The 19,926-nt window shown below is 44.0% G+C and overlaps 1 protein-coding gene across 4 annotated transcripts in view; it reads right to left on the bottom strand.

Annotated features, from left to right (window-relative positions):
- TBXAS1 (thromboxane A synthase 1) overlaps window positions 1–19,926 on the bottom strand; it is a 405,845-nt gene that overhangs the window by 12,433 nt on the left and 373,486 nt on the right. For all 4 annotated transcript variants that reach the window (XM_085652048.1, XM_085652049.1, XM_085652050.1 and 1 more), the window contains one exon: window positions 138–300. In XM_085652048.1, coding sequence (XP_085508174.1) covers window positions 138–300 — 163 coding nt within the window. The remainder of the gene's footprint in view (window positions 1–137; window positions 301–19,926) is intronic.

Raw genomic sequence — 19,926 nt, 5'->3', positions numbered from 1 at the left:
GGGTCATTTGTATTAATATCAAGCCTCCCCCGAGACCCTAACTCCTCCGGAGCAGAAACCAATGATGCACTCTGTAAACAAATATCCCTCTAGGAACTCCACGTAGAAGCATGGATAGCAGCCAGCATGGTACTAACCTGGGTCTGAGGGCAGCATTCAAACCTGTACTTCTGCAAGACCCGCACAAGCGTGATCTTTGCTTGTAAAAGTGCCAACCTGACCCCGATGCAGCACCGGGGCCCGGCACCAAATGGAAGATACACAAACGGATGGCGCTCCTTCTTGGCATCTGCAGTAAAGCTGTGGATAGAGAAGAATGGATTATTCATCAGGAAGGCACAGTATGGCATCCACTCTTAAGAGATGCAGCGTTGGTCATGGTTAGGAGCCTGGGGTTTGGTAGGGGAGCACACCCTCTTGGTTAGCGTGTTATGTCAGCATAATGGTGAGAATCCTTGGGGTGGACAAGGAAGCGTAAATGTCACCAGCACAGTGACGTTCATGTTCGAAGCGTAACAGTTGGCGAGGGGAGCAGACCCTTGTGCTTCACTATTTCACTTAGAATTATGAACTTGTGAGGCCGCCACGGGCAAAGACCCTTCATCAGTGCAGTACTGTCCAGTATTGTTCACGGCTGAGGAGCCACATAGATGGCTCACTGAGTAGATCTTTGAGGTGTTCTGCATATTTCAAGATTATGAGTTTAAGCTACTGTAGCAGGTGTTTCCTCTGCCCAACAGATTTGTTGGCCAGAGACCCTTCATCAGTGCAGTACTGTCCAGTATTGTTCACGGCTGAGGAGCCACATAGATGGCTCACTGAGTAGGTCTTTGAGGTGTTCTGCATATTTCAAGATTATGAGTTTAAGATACTGTAGCAGGTGTTTCCTCTGCCCAACAGATTTGTTGGCCAGAGACCCTTCATCAGTGCAGTACTGTCCAGTATTGTTCACGGCTGAGGAGCCACATAGATGACTCACTGAGTAGATCTTTGAGGTGTTCTGCATATTTCAAGATTATGAGTTTAAGCTACTGTAGCGGGTGTTTCCTCTGCCCAACAGATTTGTTGGCCAGAGACCCTTCATCATTGCAGTACTGTCCAGTATTGTTCACGGCTGAGGAGCCACATAGATGACTCACTGAGTAGGTCTTTGAGGTGTTCTGCATATTTCAAGATTATGAGTTTAAGCTACTGTAGCGGGTGTGTCCTCTGCCCAACAGATTTGATGGCCAAAGACCCTTCATCAGTGCAGTACTGTCCAGTATTGTTCACGGCTGAGGAGCCACATAGATGGCTCACAGAGTAGATCTTTGAGGTGTTCTGCATATTTCAAGATTATGAGTTTAAGCTACTGTAGCGGGTGTTTCCTCTGCCCAACAGATTTGTTGGCCAGAGACCCTTCATCAGTGCAGTACTGTCCAGTATTGTTCACGGCTGAGGAGCCACATAGATGGCTCACTGAGTAGATCTTTGAGGTGTTCTGCATATTTCAAGATTATGAGTTTAAGCTACTGTAGCGGGTGTGTCCTCTGCCCAACAGATTTGTTGGCCAGAGACCCTTCATCAGTGCAGTACTGTCCAGTATTGTTCACGGCTGAGGAGCCACATAGATGGCTCACTGAGTAGATCTTTGAGGTGTTCTGCATATTTCAAGATTATGAGTTTAAGCTACTGTAGCGGGTGTTTCCTCTGCCCAACAGATTTGTTGGCCAGAGACCCTTCATCAGTGCAGTACTGTCCAGTATTGTTCACGGCTGAGGAGCCACATAGATGGCTCACTGAGTAGATCTTTGAGGTGTTCTGCATATTTCAAGATTATGAGTTTAAGCTACTGTAGCGGGTGTGTCCTCTGCCCAACAGATTTGTTGGCCAGAGACCCTTCATCAGTGCAGTACTGTCCAGTATTGTTCACGGCTGAGGAGCCACATAGATGGCTCACTGAGTAGATCTTTGAGGTGTTCTGCATATTTCAAGATTATGAGTTTAAGCTACTGTAGCGGGCGTTTCCTCTGCCCAACAGATTTGTTGGCCAGTAACCCGGGGGCTGCCATTTTCATTTGTTTTATAGGATAGTAAAAAGTGGTCCTTTTACATAATTGAACTGTCTGTTTTCATCAATCACAGACTAAATTGTGGGGTAGAAAATTAGTGTTGAAGTACTAGAGTCTTTAGTAAATGAAACATTATATGCAATTCATAATCCATCAAGCTAATACCAAGTGAATATTTCAATGTGTACCTTAGATGCAATGGCTGGAGAATGCTTTAAGAATAACGGATTATGTTAAATACAAGATAAAGGATGGCAAATCCCACCATCTAGGATGACTGATATTGTGCACAATTTGCGGCGTGTATGTCATCTTGAACAAATCTTTGTATTTATTTGTAGGCTAATCAATATGCTAACAAAACAGGCTTTCTTGAGGGCAAGTACAATTGGTTAGTTGTGAAAACACATACGCAGTGGAAGATTCGGTATTTGGTGAGAATGTCCAACTTAAAAATTGACCATGATTGTCTGACTTTATCCATAGATATTGTAAGATTGGGATCACAAAATCTAACCAAATAAGCTCTGGCAAATGGTTGGACATAGTTCCAGATAAAGTGTCAAAATCTGCATTGCAAAGCTGGTTGCATCCGAAATCAGGGTATTGCTTGATCATGCACACATATGTGGCCACCTTTTAAAGTCTTTACTAATATGAGAACAGAGCCCTGGTGATGGATTGTATTCCTTTCTTTATCCTGCTCAGATCTCTGCGAGAGAGGTTATGACCTCTGCCTTTTACAACTCTGATTGCCAGTTGCCTAAGAGGTGGAGGTGTGATTGGGAAGAACAATAGTGACTATAATTAACACTAGGGGGCATATTTACAATAAATGGCGCATCCCTGCATATCAGCAGGGATGCGCCAGTTATTGTGCGCCACAGCTCCGCCACCATGGCTGCGCCGCATTTACAATGCGGCGCACCATGGGGCAAAAACGGCACAGATGCATGACGCATCTGTGCCGTAAAAGTGGTGCATTGCCGGAGTTGCGTCGCAAGTGCGACACAGCTCCAGCAATGCTCTGGGGGGCCCTATCTTGCAAATGCTGCGTCAATCCTTACGCCTGATTCAGGCAGGCGCAGGGTTTTGACGCAGCATTGGCCTAAAAGTGACTGAGTGAAATCTTGTAGATTTCACTCAGCCACTTTTAGGAGGCGTTCCTGCGCCGGAACGCCCCCTCCTGTGCAGGAACGCCTACATGTGGCGCAGGGCTTTACAACGTGCCGCATCTCCCGGATGCGTCACGTTGTAAGTACCCCGCACCATGGCGCAGGATTTGCGCCGCCGCTGCGTCACAACAGTGACGCAACGGCGGCGTAAATAAGGCGCAAGGGGCTTGTAAATCTGCCCCTAGGTTTCTCACATTTGGTACATTGGGTTGTTGGCCTGCTCACCTGCATCAAGGAAGAGTTTTATTCAGAGCCGGTGAGCCACACTTGCTTTAGTTTGAGTGTTTCCTCTCTATAATACTGTGGTTATTGTTGTTATGCAAGTGTCTGGGCTTTCCCCTTCTTATGTGCATAGATCATGTGTGCATTGGATGGGTCCATGTTGTAAATGGTGTGACTAATCTCCAGCTTGTTACCTCGCTGAAAAGGAAAAGGTTAGTACAGAGGACTGGCATGGGCCTGTGAGATGCTGATGGTAATATTGGGTATTACAGGAAACAGTGGTCCCTGAAAACAAAGAGATAAGTACAACAATAAATATAGCCAAAATTGGTTCTATATTTCAGCCAGTGTCCAGCCGGACAGAGGCACCTTTAATAAGTTGAAATGATTAACAATAAATCAGAAAATGTAAGTGTAATCTCAGTGGGATACAAGCCTGTATCCTGAGACTTACATATCGTAAGGACAACATGTGAAAGACGTTCGGGCAATTTCAAGGATGTTTCTATCTGAAAAATATAGAGTAGCAAAACATCTGATACATTTACTGTCACCTTCACATTACGTTATACAAAAAGAATACACTGTGTAAGGTAGACAACTGTGTCGACGGCGTTTCGATCCATATCAGGGGGATTTCGGATCATCATCAGGACTAATCAATTAAATTGCCCATGTTCAAAAGCCTCTGTAAACGAAACTGGATAATTGGGGAGGCGTAACGGACGGGTGATAAGACCAGATAAATCCTAAAGGACGCGAGTCTCATTCCAAGACTAGTAGGGCGATGCCTACGGGTTAGAGGTTCCAGGAGTACAGGTCACGGTACAGATTCTGTGATCGTCTCAAGGTGGTGAGAGGATAGGGTTTCGTGGCCACAGCAATAACGGCTAATGCGTTGCCCGAACGAGCCGTTATTGCTGTGGCCACGGAACCCTATCCTCTCACCACCTTGAGACGAATACGGCACACCCCTGTGCTCTCCCCTGTGCTGGCACACAAACAGCAGTCGTGCGCCAATGCAGGTACCCTTACACCATGGGTAAGGGATGATTGGGTTTATGCAGGGACACCTTCCTGCACAAAAACAATCAATGTAGTTTTGCTCCTTCTGTGTGTGCTGCAACATGCAGCACACGTAGAAAGAGCAACAAACGGGGAGAAATAAAAGTATTTCTCCTCGTTGTGCCACTTTAACGCCTCCCCTGGAAAGGTGTTGTTTTTTGGCGCTGCCTCAGATTTAGAAACCCGTGTGAATCTGGGGCAGTGTCATAAAACCCTAGGGTGTTGCGTGGGAATACACACAGCAACACCTATGGCACGCCCCTTTGCCGCAGAGTACTGCAAACTAGCTTTGCGTGGCCTTGTAAAATAGGGCCAGCACACAGCGCCACCAGAGCGTCAAAGTGACGCTCTGGTGGTGCTATGGGTTTGTAAAGATGCCCCCATATCTTTTGGAATGTGTCAATTTTGTATGCTAGGAAGTGTGTTAGTTTCCCAGTTACTAGTAGAGGCCAGATCCTATGAAGCCAGTTAGTGTCATCTGTGATCCGACCCGTGTCCCAAAGGGAAAGACTTGCCAGGTGTTGCCCACAATGTGCAAGAGCGTTTTGCCGGCCTCTTAACAATTTAAGCAGAAATGTTTGCCTATTAGGCAGTCCTAATACTGCGTAAGCCGGGAAGCGCTGGATGTGTATATCAAAGGTTTTGTCTATACCATCTAAGGCCCTCTCCAAGTACTTTTGTGTGTGAATAGATACATCTTTAGGAGATGCTTGTATATACGTTTTCCCATACGACCTCTATGTTGCTCTCACCTATAGATTAGTGGTTGAGATGGTGCACCAGCATTGTGTCATAGGATACAGGGCGAGTAGGAGGGTGTAACTCCCTTTCTCCACTTACACCAGCTTTGTTCGTAAAAACACCAATGATGAGAAGCCCAAAAGGGGTTCCACAGATGTTCTTGGACCTCTTCTTGTGGTTATTTTTGTGAGATGTTCTACATATGTTTTGCCACTAATTTGGGGATTTCCAGGTTTCTTTTTACAGCATTTCGCAGTTCTAATTGTCACAGAATTGGTAATATAAACGAGAATGTTGCTCTTGACGTCGTTGCACCAAATAATTTAGAAGAGCAAACCCACTTAAAGCCTTCGCTTAGTGCAGATTCTTTTTACAGAATGTGTTTATGGGGTTGAACCTGAGCTCTGCTTCCCTCTGATCTTCTATTTTGTTTCATAAGGGATTCCCAACTATTTACAGATCAAATCTAGCTATTGAAAAATTTTAGGACCATGTACAAAGCCATAACCTGCAAACTGAGGGCCGGTCGGAACAAGAAATCAAAGAAAAGAAAGAGACAAGAAAAAAATAAAGGAAAAGCAACTTCCCCATCCCACCCTCTACCTACCCGCCCTTACTTAGTAGCTTCTGGATACAGTACGTGCCTCGACCAGTACTTCCTTGAGCCATGTCTGGTAATGTCCAGATTTCAACTCAAAGAATATCTTCCCAACTCTCCTGGCAGTTGATTTAGTACAACTATGTCTTCTATACCGGATTGAACACTATGGGCCATATGTAGATAATTTCTATTTACCGATTCATAAATACCGAATTTTACCGATTCGGTATTTATGAATCGGTAAATAGAATGTAGGTAAACATTCGGTAATTATTACCGAATCGGTAATATTCGGTATTACTGATTCGGTATTTACCGAATCGGTAATAATGCATCCCTACCAATTCATTCCTATGGGCCTGGAGGCCCATAGGAATGAATGGGAAGCCATTCACTATTACCGATTCGGTAAATACCGAATCGGTAATAGGGGGAGCATATTCATGGGTGGCAGGGTGTCACATTGACACCCTGTTGCACCCCTGAATCGTGCATGTGTGCACATGTGGCGCACATACATGCCCTAAGGGCATGTATGTCTGCCACATGGCACTTTTCAAAAAGCACAAAATTGCTTTTTAAAAGGTATTCGTTATTTACCATCAACTTGTAGTTGGTGGTAAATAGCGAATCCAGAAACCAAAAATGCACTCACTTGAGTGCCCCCTACATAGGATTACAGGATTCTGTAATTTACCGAATCGGTATTTTACCGATTTCTTAAAATTCCGATTCGGTAAATTACCGAATCCTGAAATACAGCCACCTACATCTCAATTGCCTAAATACTGGCCGGTAACGGGATATTTACCGATGTTCGGCCGTTACCGACCGGTATTTAGGTACCTACATATGGCCCTATATGTAGTAGTTTGTTACATAGGACATGTTAGATCATAAAATTCGGTTGAGAGAAGTGTAATATGCAGAAACCATGGGGCATATTTACAATGAAATGGCGCAATTTTGCTGAGCCGAGCTGCGTCATTTAAAAATCTTGGGGATGTGTTATATTTACATGAATATGGCACACCCCTGTGCTCTCCCCTGTGCTGGCACACAAACAGCAGTCGTGCGCCAATGCAGGCACCCTTACACCATGGGGTAAGGGATGAGTGGGGTTTATGCAGGAAGGGACACCTTCCTGCACAAAAACAATCAATGCAGTTTTGCTCCTTCTGTGTGTGCTGCAAAACGCAGCACACATAGAAAGAGCAAAAAACGGGGAGAAATAAAAGTATTTCTCCTCGTTGTGCCACTTTAACGCCTCCCCTGGAAAGGTGTTGGTTTTTGGCGCTGCCTCAGATTTAGAAACCCTTGTGAATCTGGGGCAGTGTCATAAAACCCTAGGGTGTTGCGTGGGAACACCCATGGCACGCCCGTTTGACGCAGAGTATTGCGTGAAAGAAGTCCATATTTACACGCATCCACGCAAACTGGCTTTGCGTGGCCTTGTAAAATAGGGCCAGCACTCAGCGCCACCAGAGCGTCAAAAAAAGTGACGCTCCGGTGGTGCTATGGGTTTGTAAAGATGCCCCCATATCTTTTGGAATGTGTCAATTTTGTATGCTAGGAAGTGTGTTAGTTTCCCAGTTCCTAGTAGAGGCCAGATCCTATGAAGCCAGTTAGTGTCATCTGTGATCCGACCCGTGCCCCAAAGGGAAAGACTTGCCAGGTATTGCCCACAATGTGCAAGAGCGTTTTGCCGGCCTCTTAACAATTTAAGCAGAAATGTTTGCCTATTAGGCAGTCCTACTACTGCGTAAGCCGGGAAGCGCTGGATGTGTATATCAAAGGTTTTGTCTATACCATCTAAGGCCCTCTCCAAGTATCAGTCAACTTAGGACAATTCCACAAAAGGTAAAGGAGTGTTCCCCGCTGCACTCCTTTTCCACTCTGGGCTCCATTTCGGAGTGTGAGCCAGAGTAAAATACCAATGCTTTGCTATCTTGCTCATGGTTTTTCTGCTAGAGACATACCTTACTGTCTGTCGGATAGGATAAAAAGTATCTTCCTACTCGTTATTTGTAAAAGTGCACCTTAAATACATTTCCCACCGCTTCTGATCCGTAGAATTCTCTTTCGATAGGGATTACGCTAGCAAAGAGTAGAATTCAAATATTAAGCGTTTATCAATTTGCTTCAGGAAAACCCATTACTCAAACGTTTGTGAGGGGTCTGTATACCTGAGGGGTGTGGGGGCCCAGTGCCTCATCTGGATGTATTGCATATGATCTGACTCCAAGAGCCCATATTGATGCCCCGATTTACTATGATTTTGCGGTGGGGTTGCATCACATTTGTGGTGCAGCCCCTGACGCAAAAGTATTTATGCAATTTACTAAGCCACTCTGCATGGTTTAGTAAATACAAAGTAACGAAAGACAGGGCATATGCAAACCAAAATATCCTACTTACCTTACATGTTATTTCATCCTGTTTATTCACTAAACTATTAGATCGATGCCAGTTTAAGAATCATTTTTTTTTTTTAAATAAATCTTTTTATTGAAACACACATCAGCAACACAGTACAGTGCAGAGGGTTGCAAGGCTACACATTACAGTACGTATGGGGGAATGGATACATTTACTTCATCATGGAGAGGAATATCATGGGGATATGGGGTCATCATGATCAACTCTTCGAGGCGGTACACAAATCTCCCCTCTATATACATTCCATGGAGTCCAGATACGGGACCACTTGCCAGGACACCCCCTTGCAAGATATACAGTTTTTTCTCTAAACATACACCAATCAAGGTCCTTCTCCCAGGTGTCTAGAGTGGGCGGGGGTGCTTCCCCCCACAGTTGAGCGATGTTTTGTTTGGCCAACATGAATCCCAGTGTGGCCCATTGCGTCTGGGAAGTGTTCAGGTCTGTGGGCTCCCAAATATTTAGAATACATCGTCATGCCTCCGGACGGAGAGAGACATGTAACACCTCATTAATTGTGTCGTGGATTTGGAGCCAGTAGGAGCTAATATGTGTGCATTCCCAGATGGTGTGCATGAATGCTCCGGTGAGGCCGCAGCCCCTTTTGCATTCGCCTGTGTTCGACCACCCCATGTGCACCAACCGGGGCCCAGTTATATAAATCCTATGAAGGATTTTAAGCTGAACCAGTCTCAAGCGTGCCGGAATAGCCACCTCTTTAGGGGAGGATATTGCAACTTGCCAATCCTCGTCATCCAATTCTAGCCCATCCTGTGTCCACTTATCCCGCAATGTCTGTAGAGGGTCCGCCATGTGGTTGATTAACTTTTTGTTTATTAACAAGATTGTTTTTTCGGGCAGGTGACCATTTAGAATTATTTTTTATTAGAATTTGTTACAGCTTTGAGCATTGGTTCCCGGTTTCTCTTGTAATCCCTTCGCTTGAATAATTTAATTACATTTTTATAAATATTGTTTTGCATTTTGTACAATGCAAACTGTTCATCGCCTCTTTTTAGACAGAATGCCTCAAAAGTTTTCAATTATCGCGTTCAGAGCATAAGAGTGTCAGGTCTTCTTGAGCATTGGACGTAGATCTAATGTCTCAGTGTAATCGATAACACTGGAGGGTGTGGGTTGGAGTGCCAAGAAAGCCCAGAGGCTGACATTTCCTAAGATTACAGCCTATCTTTGTTAGTCACAAACTATGAGAGTAGGGGAATGAGTTCTTAAAACTGCCACCTGCTTTGGCTGGTGGCTAAATCCGTATTTGTATGTGTTTGTTGTATAACCCAGCTTCCGGGGCAGGTCTTAGAATGTTTTGTAGGATGGAATGAATACCACCTGTAAATTCACAAAATAGTGGAAAATGATGCCACCCCCTTTCCTACACTCTCTGCCTCTGCAATCTGGACAACAAATACTGCAGACGCCAGGACCCTGCTGAAGAGGCATTATGATTCAGGCTTCTTAGGTGTGACATTAAACCAGCAGGGTAGCATGACAAGTAGGCCAAGATTGAGATTTTCAAGCAGATTTGTAGGTCTACTGTTTTTATAGCTGAGGATTGATTATGATGCATTGATATTTTGGTTAATGGGCTGGGAGGCGTAATCTTCTCTGGCATTAGAGACAGCCTCCACTGATTATTTGTTTTTTGTTTGGTCAAGATATTTTTGTTTGCTCTTTGTTTTGAGATTTGCGCTTTGAATTTAGGAGTGTTTGGCTTTGAGGCTCGGTGCCTGTGGGTGCTGTTGGGTTATGTTTGTGTGTGGTTTGACTGTTGTTTTTTTAAATTGTATTTCATAGTACCATGTGCACACCATACAATAAGATTCATGTAGATTTTCTCAATGACCAGCATTTCTTCTTACTGCAGACTACTTGCTAGATTCCTAGAACTTTTCTGTTGACCTGAAAACACATTCAGAAAGTCCCTTCCTACTTTAACCTTGTTGCCTAGAAGCCACAGAGGAAGCAGATGAACAAGTTTCTTAACAAGGCCATTGGGCAGAAGTTGTATCCATGCCATGGCAAATAAACACTTAAATATACAAAAGTAAACAGTGCAAGTTTCCTCTTGACTGGTTTGTAGATATCTCCCGCGAAGTAGATCACTGGAGAAAATTTCAATGGTACATAAATAAAGTTCGATATCACGCCTGCATCATTTGACCAAAGCTGAGCTGCTTGTTGGTCATTTCATTCGAAGGATAGGAATGGACTTGTCAGGTGGTAATCTCAGGCACCTGTCAGAGAAGCTAGTCTCAATTTTGTGCTGTTTAATTGGCATCATTGGATCAGTTTATATGTTGCTGGTATAAAGACTTTCTTACCCCTCCCATAGAAATCATTCCAAGTGGAACATGATAGCTCCAGGCCCAGATTCACCCGCTTTCATCTTTTGAGACCATGTATGGTCTACTAAGGGCGTTGCATTCACCTTGCAGTCTAGATTTGTGTGTGTTTGACAACTCTATGCCACACCGCACTGATCAATTTCTAGTAAACATGATCCTGTTAGCGTGTTGTTGAGAATTGCATATAGTTTTAGGTAGATATTGTAAGCGACCTAAGTGATGCTGCATCCTCAAATACAGAGGATAATTAGACCATTGCCAGAGTGTTGCCAGTTAAATATGGACCATGTAACGCCACATATATTACAACATATGAGACCAATGCACCTCCTTCTCTAATAGCAGCAGGAGTATATGGAATGTGACATGCAGGCCAGGCCAAACAAACCTAGTTTTAGGCTTTGCGAAGTGGTTACAAAACAGCACGGTATACAAAATGAAATGTTCTGTAAATATTAGTACCAGTATGCGATATATAAATAATAGCAGTATTTTCCCGCATACACCTAGCTTCTTTTTACATTTGTTAAACTCTGAAAGTTTGCAGTAAACCTCTCTAGCCATGCACCCCTTACCTGGGAGCTTAGATTTCAGAAAACTGTTGTGGACTAGATGAATTAACTACATCCTTGTGCTTCATGGAGGTCAGGATAAACAACAGCAACTTTAAATTATTAGAAGGAGGCCAGATACCATATAGAAATCCTAAAAAGATCAAGGAACAGACTGGGGTGTAGATCAATGGGTCTATGACCTAAAGAAAGATGTCTTATGCGTGTAATGATGGCATGCTCTTCCTCTGTACTATCTTAATTACCATAACTCCGAATTGTTGTTTAATCTTTATAAATAAGGTTTCTATAACTAAAGAGAAAAGTTAAAGGGAGATGGGCATCTCCTGTATGCTACCTTAGTCACCACCAAGGCCTCAAATGTATTCTTATATATTTAGACCCAGGCTGAGAAATTACTATAGAGCATTCACACTCTTCATCTGAAATGCTTACCCTGTTGTGACACTAATTGGACTATGTAAATTCAGAATGGAGGAGCGTCAGGAACAAATGCAAATAGGTTAGTACTCATCAACCGTGCGAGCATATCTAGCCAAAACATTTCAAAGTACTTTCATATCTCTGCCAGCGTGCAAGGGACATGGCAGAGTTGATCTCCTTAAACAACTTCAGCACCCACAGATCCAGCTCCTTGGAAAATGTTGGGTGCCTCAGGATCCTAGTAATAATTTGTTCCCAAATCCGGGTGGTGTGCTGCACTAAGAAGGGCAAGTCTGCACCTACTCTTGACCTCCACATCAACAGTCCCAAAAGACGCGTATCCCCACAGGTACCCCGGAGTAGTCGCTTTTCATTGATGTCTGTACCAGCCACCCATTTTGCCGCATATTGAATGTGTGATGCATAATAATACAGTTCCATATCTGGAAACCATAGCCCTCCCTTCTCTAATTGTAAGGTGTAAAGTGCCACTCGACTTCTCTTCTCTGCCCATACTAAATAAACCAGCAAGCTGTTTAGCCTCTTGAAGGTGGCCGTAACCAGCAGGCACACAGTTCTGTGTAAAGAAGCTTGACACAAGCTGAACATTTTGGACTGAAACCCTTTCTGTTCGAGACTTCAAGTAGCTACTGCCAGTCTAGCATGTTGAAGGCTTTGGCTATATCCACAGATGCCAAAGTCAGCTCCATATCCCAACCCTGCACAGAATACATACCAAAATAGCCTTCATAGATTCATAGTCATGCCTCGGCCAGGTATGAATCCACACTGGTCATCGTGGACCAGGAGACCCACCACCCGGTATCTCGCAAAATTGCCATTAGTTGACTAACTGAACTCTAATTTGAGGGTTTTCAGCCCATTTACTCTACACCTCTTCATGAACTTTCCTTTTGACCACACCACCAAATCGGCATAGGAATCTCTTTTCTACCTAAAACACCTCAGGCCTCCCCTCACTCAATCGGAATTCCGTTACGTGATCCAAGCAATATGTGATCTCAAAAATTGACGACTGAAATGTTCTTCTCACTGCAGTTAAGAAAACAAGCCCTCCTTCTTTCCACTGCATGCCTAAACACAAACACCAGGAAATTTGCACACATTTCCCCCATCTTGAGAGACCTTCCCTGACTCCCACCAGAAGCAAAGATTTAATTCAAACTCATCTTTCTGACCTTCAAAGCCTTGAAACTAGACTACCTGACCTACCTTCACTCCCTGCTCCTGTTCTGTTTGTGAAAGAGAGCTGAGAAACAAAGTGTTTCCTCCATCCTGAATGCAAAAAATGTAAATCCTACCAAGCCTCAAACAAATCCTTCTCAGGAAATGCTACTCCGATGTCCTTAAACTGTACTATTTCTGTTCTCGGCGCTCTCGCTATTACTTTACGTATACCCCCTTCAATCTAGTTACATTCCTCAAATACCTGGATACAAGATGATCCGTTATTGTTTCATAACTCTTATATGTGCACCTGGTCACACTAGGGAAAGTTATTTGTAAAAGGCTCTAGCCCCTTGAAAGTGGAGAAGTACTAAAGAAGAACCTTACATAAATAAATATCTGATATAATCACAGCCATATTTTATAAAGGGAAGATTTTTACTAGCAGTTTTAGATACCTTAGCCATGTGGAGTTGAAGTGTTAGATGGTTTTTTGATGCACGCCTTGCAAATTTCACTTATGAGGAGAAGGTTGGGGAGAGTTTTTCAAGATAAGCAAATATGTCATTCAGGGCCTATGGTTTATTGAAAGCAGGTGTGGTGCAATAGCAGAGCAGCTTGTTTATTTTATCCTGCATCAGAAGACTCAAGACGTAAGGATAGGGACATCAGGCCATGTGCAGTTCCCTTCCACCCTAGCCTGAGGCGAGCCACCCTGGGCATACAAAAAAAGATGGACAGTCATTCAAAGAAATGTGAAAGCCTTGAATTTAACTATCATTTTTCCAGAGGAGCTCAACAATTTGTTCAGGCTGGATCTTGTCTGGTTTGTTCAGTGGTTATGGGTATCTGAGGGAAGATCTTTGTCGAATAAGAAGCACCTTAGTGCTAGACTCCCACTTAGTGCAACAGAGTGCATGAAATTCAGTGTCCTATCGGGTATAGGTTACTTCCACCTCTGGACATTTTCTATTTTGTATTTGGTGGTATTTATAAAGCGCATCAATCATCCCAGGGTACATCACGGCACGAGGACGGATTAGAGTACAGTGCAATTTGATCATTGGTAGGGTCAGTATCTGGGGAACGGGATGGTTTTCAATTTTCTTCTAAACACCAGGTAGTCTGTCAGACGAAGATCTAGGGGTAAGTTGTTCCAAAGGACCGCGGCTGATTTGGAGAAGGACCGGTCCCCCATTCTGACCTTGGATGTGCGCTTCATTGAGACGAGAGCTTGATGGCGTGATCTTAGGTTCCGCAAAGGGACGTGGAATTGTAACTTATCTTGTAGAATGTGTGGTCCTTTTTATGCAAGGTTCTATGCGCGAAACAGAGGAGCTTGAAGTTGGCTCTCTGTAATTCCTTCAAGCAGAGGGATGCTGAACTGTATTTTTTTTTTATTACATATCAGTTTGGCGGCAGCATTCTGGACCACCTGAAGTCTGGAGAAAAGATAATCAGCCATCCCTACATAAAGGGCATTGCCATAATCAGAGCTTGGGTAACCGTTTGTCTGCAATTTTTTGGGATCCAGGGAAAGAGTCGTCTGAACAGTTTCAGTATAGAATAGGCTGTTCCGCACAGCGTGCGTACTTGATCCTGCATATATAGGGTGTCATCAAAGATGATGCCCAGATTTGTTGCCGCTCGCTTGGCTTCTGGGGCGGTGCCTAGTGCCTGGGGCCACCAGCTATTGTCCCAAATGCCCCGGACACCCCGAAAAGCAGGATATCGGATTTCCCGGCGTTTAGCTTTAAACAGTGCTGGGACATCCATCCTGCGAGTTCAGTGAGACAGTTTATTAGGTTGTTTTTAGTCTCAGTATTGGTCAGCCTGTCTATCAAGGAAATCACCAATTGCGTATCATCGGCGTAGGAGCAGATGTCAAATCCCCATTTTCTACTAATATCCGCCAGAGATGAGACGTATGCATTGAAAAGGGTGGAACTTAAGGTAGATCCCTGTGGGACTCCATACTTAATGCTCTTTGCAGTAGAGGTACAGGATCACATTTGAATTTTTTGGGTTCGATCTTTCAGAAAAGAGGTGAACCATGACAGGGCTTTGGAGCAGATCCCTTTTTTGTGCAGGATTTGTAGTAGTTTGGTATGTGAGACACTATCGAAGGCCGCAGTAAGATCTAGTAAGATCAAAGCTACGGCTCTGCCTTGATCTACTAGTGATCTGATATTATCAGACACAGCCAGTAAAGTGGCTTCGGTGCTGTTATTGGCTCTAAAGCCCGTCTGTGAGGGGTCAAGTAGGTTATTAGATTCGAGGAAGTTCGTGAGTTGCTTATTAACTAAACGCTCCAAGACTTTTGGTAAATAAGGTAGTTGAGAAATGGGGAGATAGTTGGTCGGATCATATATTCCACGACCTGCTTTTTTTAGAAGTGGGAATACCACTGTTTTCTGCCAAATGTCTGGGAAGGATGCTTGCTCAAGAGATTGGTTGAATATTTTGGTGACATGTGGGGATAAAATTGACACTAGTATGGCGAAAAGAAAAATGTGGGCAGGAATCAAGTGGGGATCCTGCCTTGACCTCAGTCATGGCTTTGGCGACTTCCTCCTCTGAAAAAGGAGTCAAAGTTTCTAGGTGAACTTGTGCCGAAGGGTGAGGGGCCAAGTTTTCCCAATCAACATCTAGTTCTTCTTCAAGAGGATTTTCGAAGGATGCATACATTTTTGTCACTTTATCGGTGAGAAATTATTTATTAGTTCACAGTTCTCTGCCGTAGGAACCTTAGTTTGGGATAGGCTGGTAGGTTTACAAAGTTTGCGGATGACCTCTTAAAGTTCCTTAGATGAGCTCCCATTATCTTCGTTTTGGCTTTTTTTTATAGCTTGATGGTAAATTTTCAGTTCAGCTAAGTAGTTTTGTCTATCTGTGCTGTCCTTTGACAGTCTCCATTTATGCTCCAGAGTACGACATTTTCGTTTGTTCATTTTTAGTTCAGGAGTGTACCATTTTTCGGATCTAGAATTGGTAGCTGGTTTTCTATTGAGTTTGGGGCCACATTTGTCAAGCGACTTCTCGATTTCTTGTTGTAGATAAGTGGCTGAAGTGCTAGCACAGTGAATTGTGTCCTGATCGTGTAGAATGAAATGCGTGGAGAAGTGTGGCTCACTGGTTAGAGTAGGCAGACCTGGAAGCAGAGGTCAGCCCGGGACCAGGGTTCAATTCCCGGCTCGGCTGGGTCTTGAGACCATAAATTGTCCATGGACTCGATAATTCTCGCTCCAGTTCATACTCGATTCATGGGTTCACACTCTGCGACTCTGGGCAATAGCTTGCTTAATCTCCACAATGGCCCCTCGCGGCGGGATGCCTGGCTTTCACCTTGTGGATGCCCTGCTGGGTTATCACACAGGGGAATACCAGGACGGGTTCCCTAAGCAAGCGCTTAGAGACCGGTTGGTGATTTGCGCTATATAAATATCTGCACATTTACATTTACATTTACATTTACATGCATAGGAAAAGTTTCCTGACTAATTAGGTTCCAGGGTCTTATCCCTGATTGATGTGTAGCTTCAACCTTAGATGGCTTAGTTGGTAGAGTTAGGGAAAAGGAAATTAAGGAATGATCTGTCCATGAGAGTGGTTTAATCTCATGAATGTTAATGGTCATTATGTTCGAGAACATTAGATCCAGTGTGTGCCCAGCCACATGGGTTGGATCCGATATCCTCTGAGTTAATTGCATCATGGCCATATCGTTTTCCAAGTGTTTAACACCTGGATTAGCAGCGTTCTCATAATGAAGGTGAGGAAATATGAATTTTGTGATCAGTTATGTCCCCTATCGTAGACCCCAACGGCTCCATGTACATGCTATACGTACATGTATGTTCCCTCCTGCTCCAGTTTTGAAGACGCAAATATATGTGCGTCCACCGTCAACATGTCCTCTTTCAGATCCACTATGAATGGGTCAGATATTCCTTTTCTAAGTATGAAAGGCCACCGACTTTATGTGGTTCACTTTCCACATTTTTACAGATTCAGGCGAGTAGGCCCGAATTCTGTCATCAAGCCTTTTCCTGTCTTCTGCCTCTGAAAGCTCCAGTCTGAGCCTGCATCTGTGACCATGAACTTTGTCTTACTCCCTGCGCGGCTAACGGTGCCTGATCCAGCCCGTAGCTTGCCAAAAAACTGTATTTCACCTTCAAGATTATCTCCTCCGCCCCTCATCCGATGCATTCCTGTCTAGCAGTTTAGGTAAACATTCCTCCAGCTACCGTGCAAAGGGGCCAGGCCTCGCTGTCCTCATGCAAGTAATTCATAACCCTGTTACCATGGAATATTCCTACCCCCTCGCATCTAGTGTAGACACTTAGACGCTTGTACACGCACTAGTCAGTATAGTCAGTATAGAATAAGATTCTATCCTAAGAGACCTCTCTTTTTGGATAACACAGTTCTTTAAACATAGGATATTAGATATGATTTGGGATTAGGTTGACATAACCCCAGACTTTTGTCTCCACATGTAGAGCTAAATGTCAAGTCCCTTTCTCCCTCTAGTTGCACGTCAATCACACGTCATGCGGCTGCGCACGCATCTCTGCCAAATATTTCTGCTAACATTGCAGGATTCTCTTATGGATCCACCCACTTATGACATCATGTATGATGACGTTGTCTAGTTACGCCTATTCTAGTTACGCATGCATAGTTTATTTTTCTTATCAGTTGATACGCCTACTGCATCTGTTTTACTGTAATGCCTTTTCTATAAAAATGATTACCTGTCAATAATATATGCCCTTCCTTCCTGAACTTTCGTGGTGATGGAATAGAACGCCAACAATTCGAATTGTGTTCCTTTGTATAGGAATAAAGCCTTTTTAAACCTCTAATACCACGGATTCTGCCTCTCATTTTACTGAGTTATTCTTAATAGACTTTACCGCATAAAAAATAGTACCGGTAACGAAATATTTACCACATAAATTGGCGCCCGAACAGGGACACTTTCTCATCTCACGCGCCGGCGGTGCGTTGCAGGCCCGGTCTCCTGCCGCAGCTGAACGGACAAAAACGCGTACCCGCAGGATTTCCTGTATCTCCCTCCGGCCAAGCGGGGACGACTGAGGCTGCGATCAACACCCAGACGAGGCGGTGAGAAGTGCGAAGTATCCCGACCAGAGCCTAGCTGAGAGAGCAAGATCCGAGGTATACAGAGACCCGCCAGGTTCCGAAGTTCCGAGTCCAGTCCGGTCCAGTCCAGTCCAGTTTCAGTTCCGTTCCGAGGCCTTCCGTTTCGAGCTACCCGGTGAGTACCATTACCGGGGAGGCATTTAACGTGCACATAGTCTGTGCCGGTCAAGACGGGTTTGGGTACACAAATCCGGTCTGCACTGTTTTAGCAGTGTATCTGTACTGTTTAGCAGTATATATAGTATGTTTTTCATATAAATAAATATAAATAAGTATTATCTAGTGTCAGTATTATGTCAGTAACTAGTTTTCTATTAGTTATCATTGTTCGTAAAACTGTTAAGTGTTAAATGTTTTAAATACGTTCTATATACTGTGGTGTGAATGACTGTTCATTATTGTGTTTTTATAAAGTGTGTCCCAGTCATAAGGTCTAAAAATGCCGCTCTTCTCGAAACTAAGACAGATCAAAACTAGAAAAGGTGTACTCGAAGAAACTGTTCCCATCCCACCTAGGGACACTCCAGGGTACTTTATGTATCATAAACATGGCCTAGATGCCGTATTATTTCTTGATTTATGGGTGGACTACACCAAAGAATTACCAGAGAGTCAGAGATGGCCCGCAGCGGGGACCTGGGATGCAGATAGCATCATGAGAGTAGAAGAAGAATTATGGAAAAAGAAAGCCAGACAGTCACAGAAAGATGCCATTGAATTATGGCGTAAAGAATCATATAGACGCACGGAAAAAGCACTCAGACAGGAAGAGAAAGGTAGAGAGAATTCAAATAAAACCCGAGAAAATCTATTACTTGAGGAAGGTACCCGAGTAAAATCAGAACAAGTAGACAGACAAAAAAACGCCCTTATGAATGGTATGTATCCACTTCTGGCCGAAGGGTTACCTAAGGCTACTCCGGAAATACCAAAAGACTTGCCACCTCCATTGTTTCCAATAAAAGCACATCCCAAGGGGCATCCTAGAACCGCAGAAGATGTTTTCCTTTCCTCTTATTTAGACGACGCAGCTCCCGAGTATGCTAATACAGCACCACATAGACCGCTTGCCGATGGTGCTCATCGCCAAGATTCTCCGTCTGTACCTCCACAACAACAAGCTTCGACACACATTCCGACAAACACATCTGTTTCTACCGCTTTTCCCGCAACGACGGTTGCTGTCTCGCCTTCAACAAATCCTTTCACGTCCAGCACCCCAGACGGTGCTACAGGAGGTACGACAGACATTTTTTCTACGCCACCCAGAGGAAATAAATTTTCCCTTAGAGAATTAGCACACCAACGTACGCCCAAACTAGCAACCCCCGACATGCTCAAGGAACTTCTAGTAGATTGTAGATATGATCCTGTACCCGGTAAACGGGACGAAATGCTGCTGTCATCATTACGTATTCGACGAGCTGCAATATATTTAACGAAGCTACCAGGAATGGCTACACATTTAGAAAACATATATCACTTTGTCCAGTCAGGACGAGGTCCTGAAAGTATTAGCAGAGCCATGGAGTACCAGAAAGCGGAGGTACAGGGACAACTGTTACGTTTCCTCATAAACTGTGTGATCAGAAATCAAGACCGGCCTGGGGTAAATCCGGAAGAAATGCAAAAACTTGTCACTTGGGGCCAGAATATATCAGACGGAAGACATGATAAACAGTTATGTATAGTAGCTATGTACCGAAAGATCCGCAAAGAAGTAGAAAGAATACACGAAGAAAGATTAGAGGTAGACGCCACTGACCTAAACAGAGAGGAGGGGGAGCAAGAATCAGACCAAGTAGATACAATAGCTTATGTAGGTAGAGGAAGATCCCATAATAATACCAGAGGTTTTAACGACCCAATACGTCCAATACGTCCAGACTGTAATAGACATCTTCCAAACCCTATGCTAAA

This window comes from Triturus cristatus, chromosome 4_1, assembly GCF_964204655.1.
Source record: "Triturus cristatus chromosome 4_1, aTriCri1.1, whole genome shotgun sequence".
NCBI lineage: Eukaryota > Metazoa > Chordata > Amphibia > Caudata > Salamandridae > Triturus > Triturus cristatus.
Note: the sequence above shows the minus strand (reverse complement) of the source record. Positions and strands in the feature narration are given on the sequence as shown.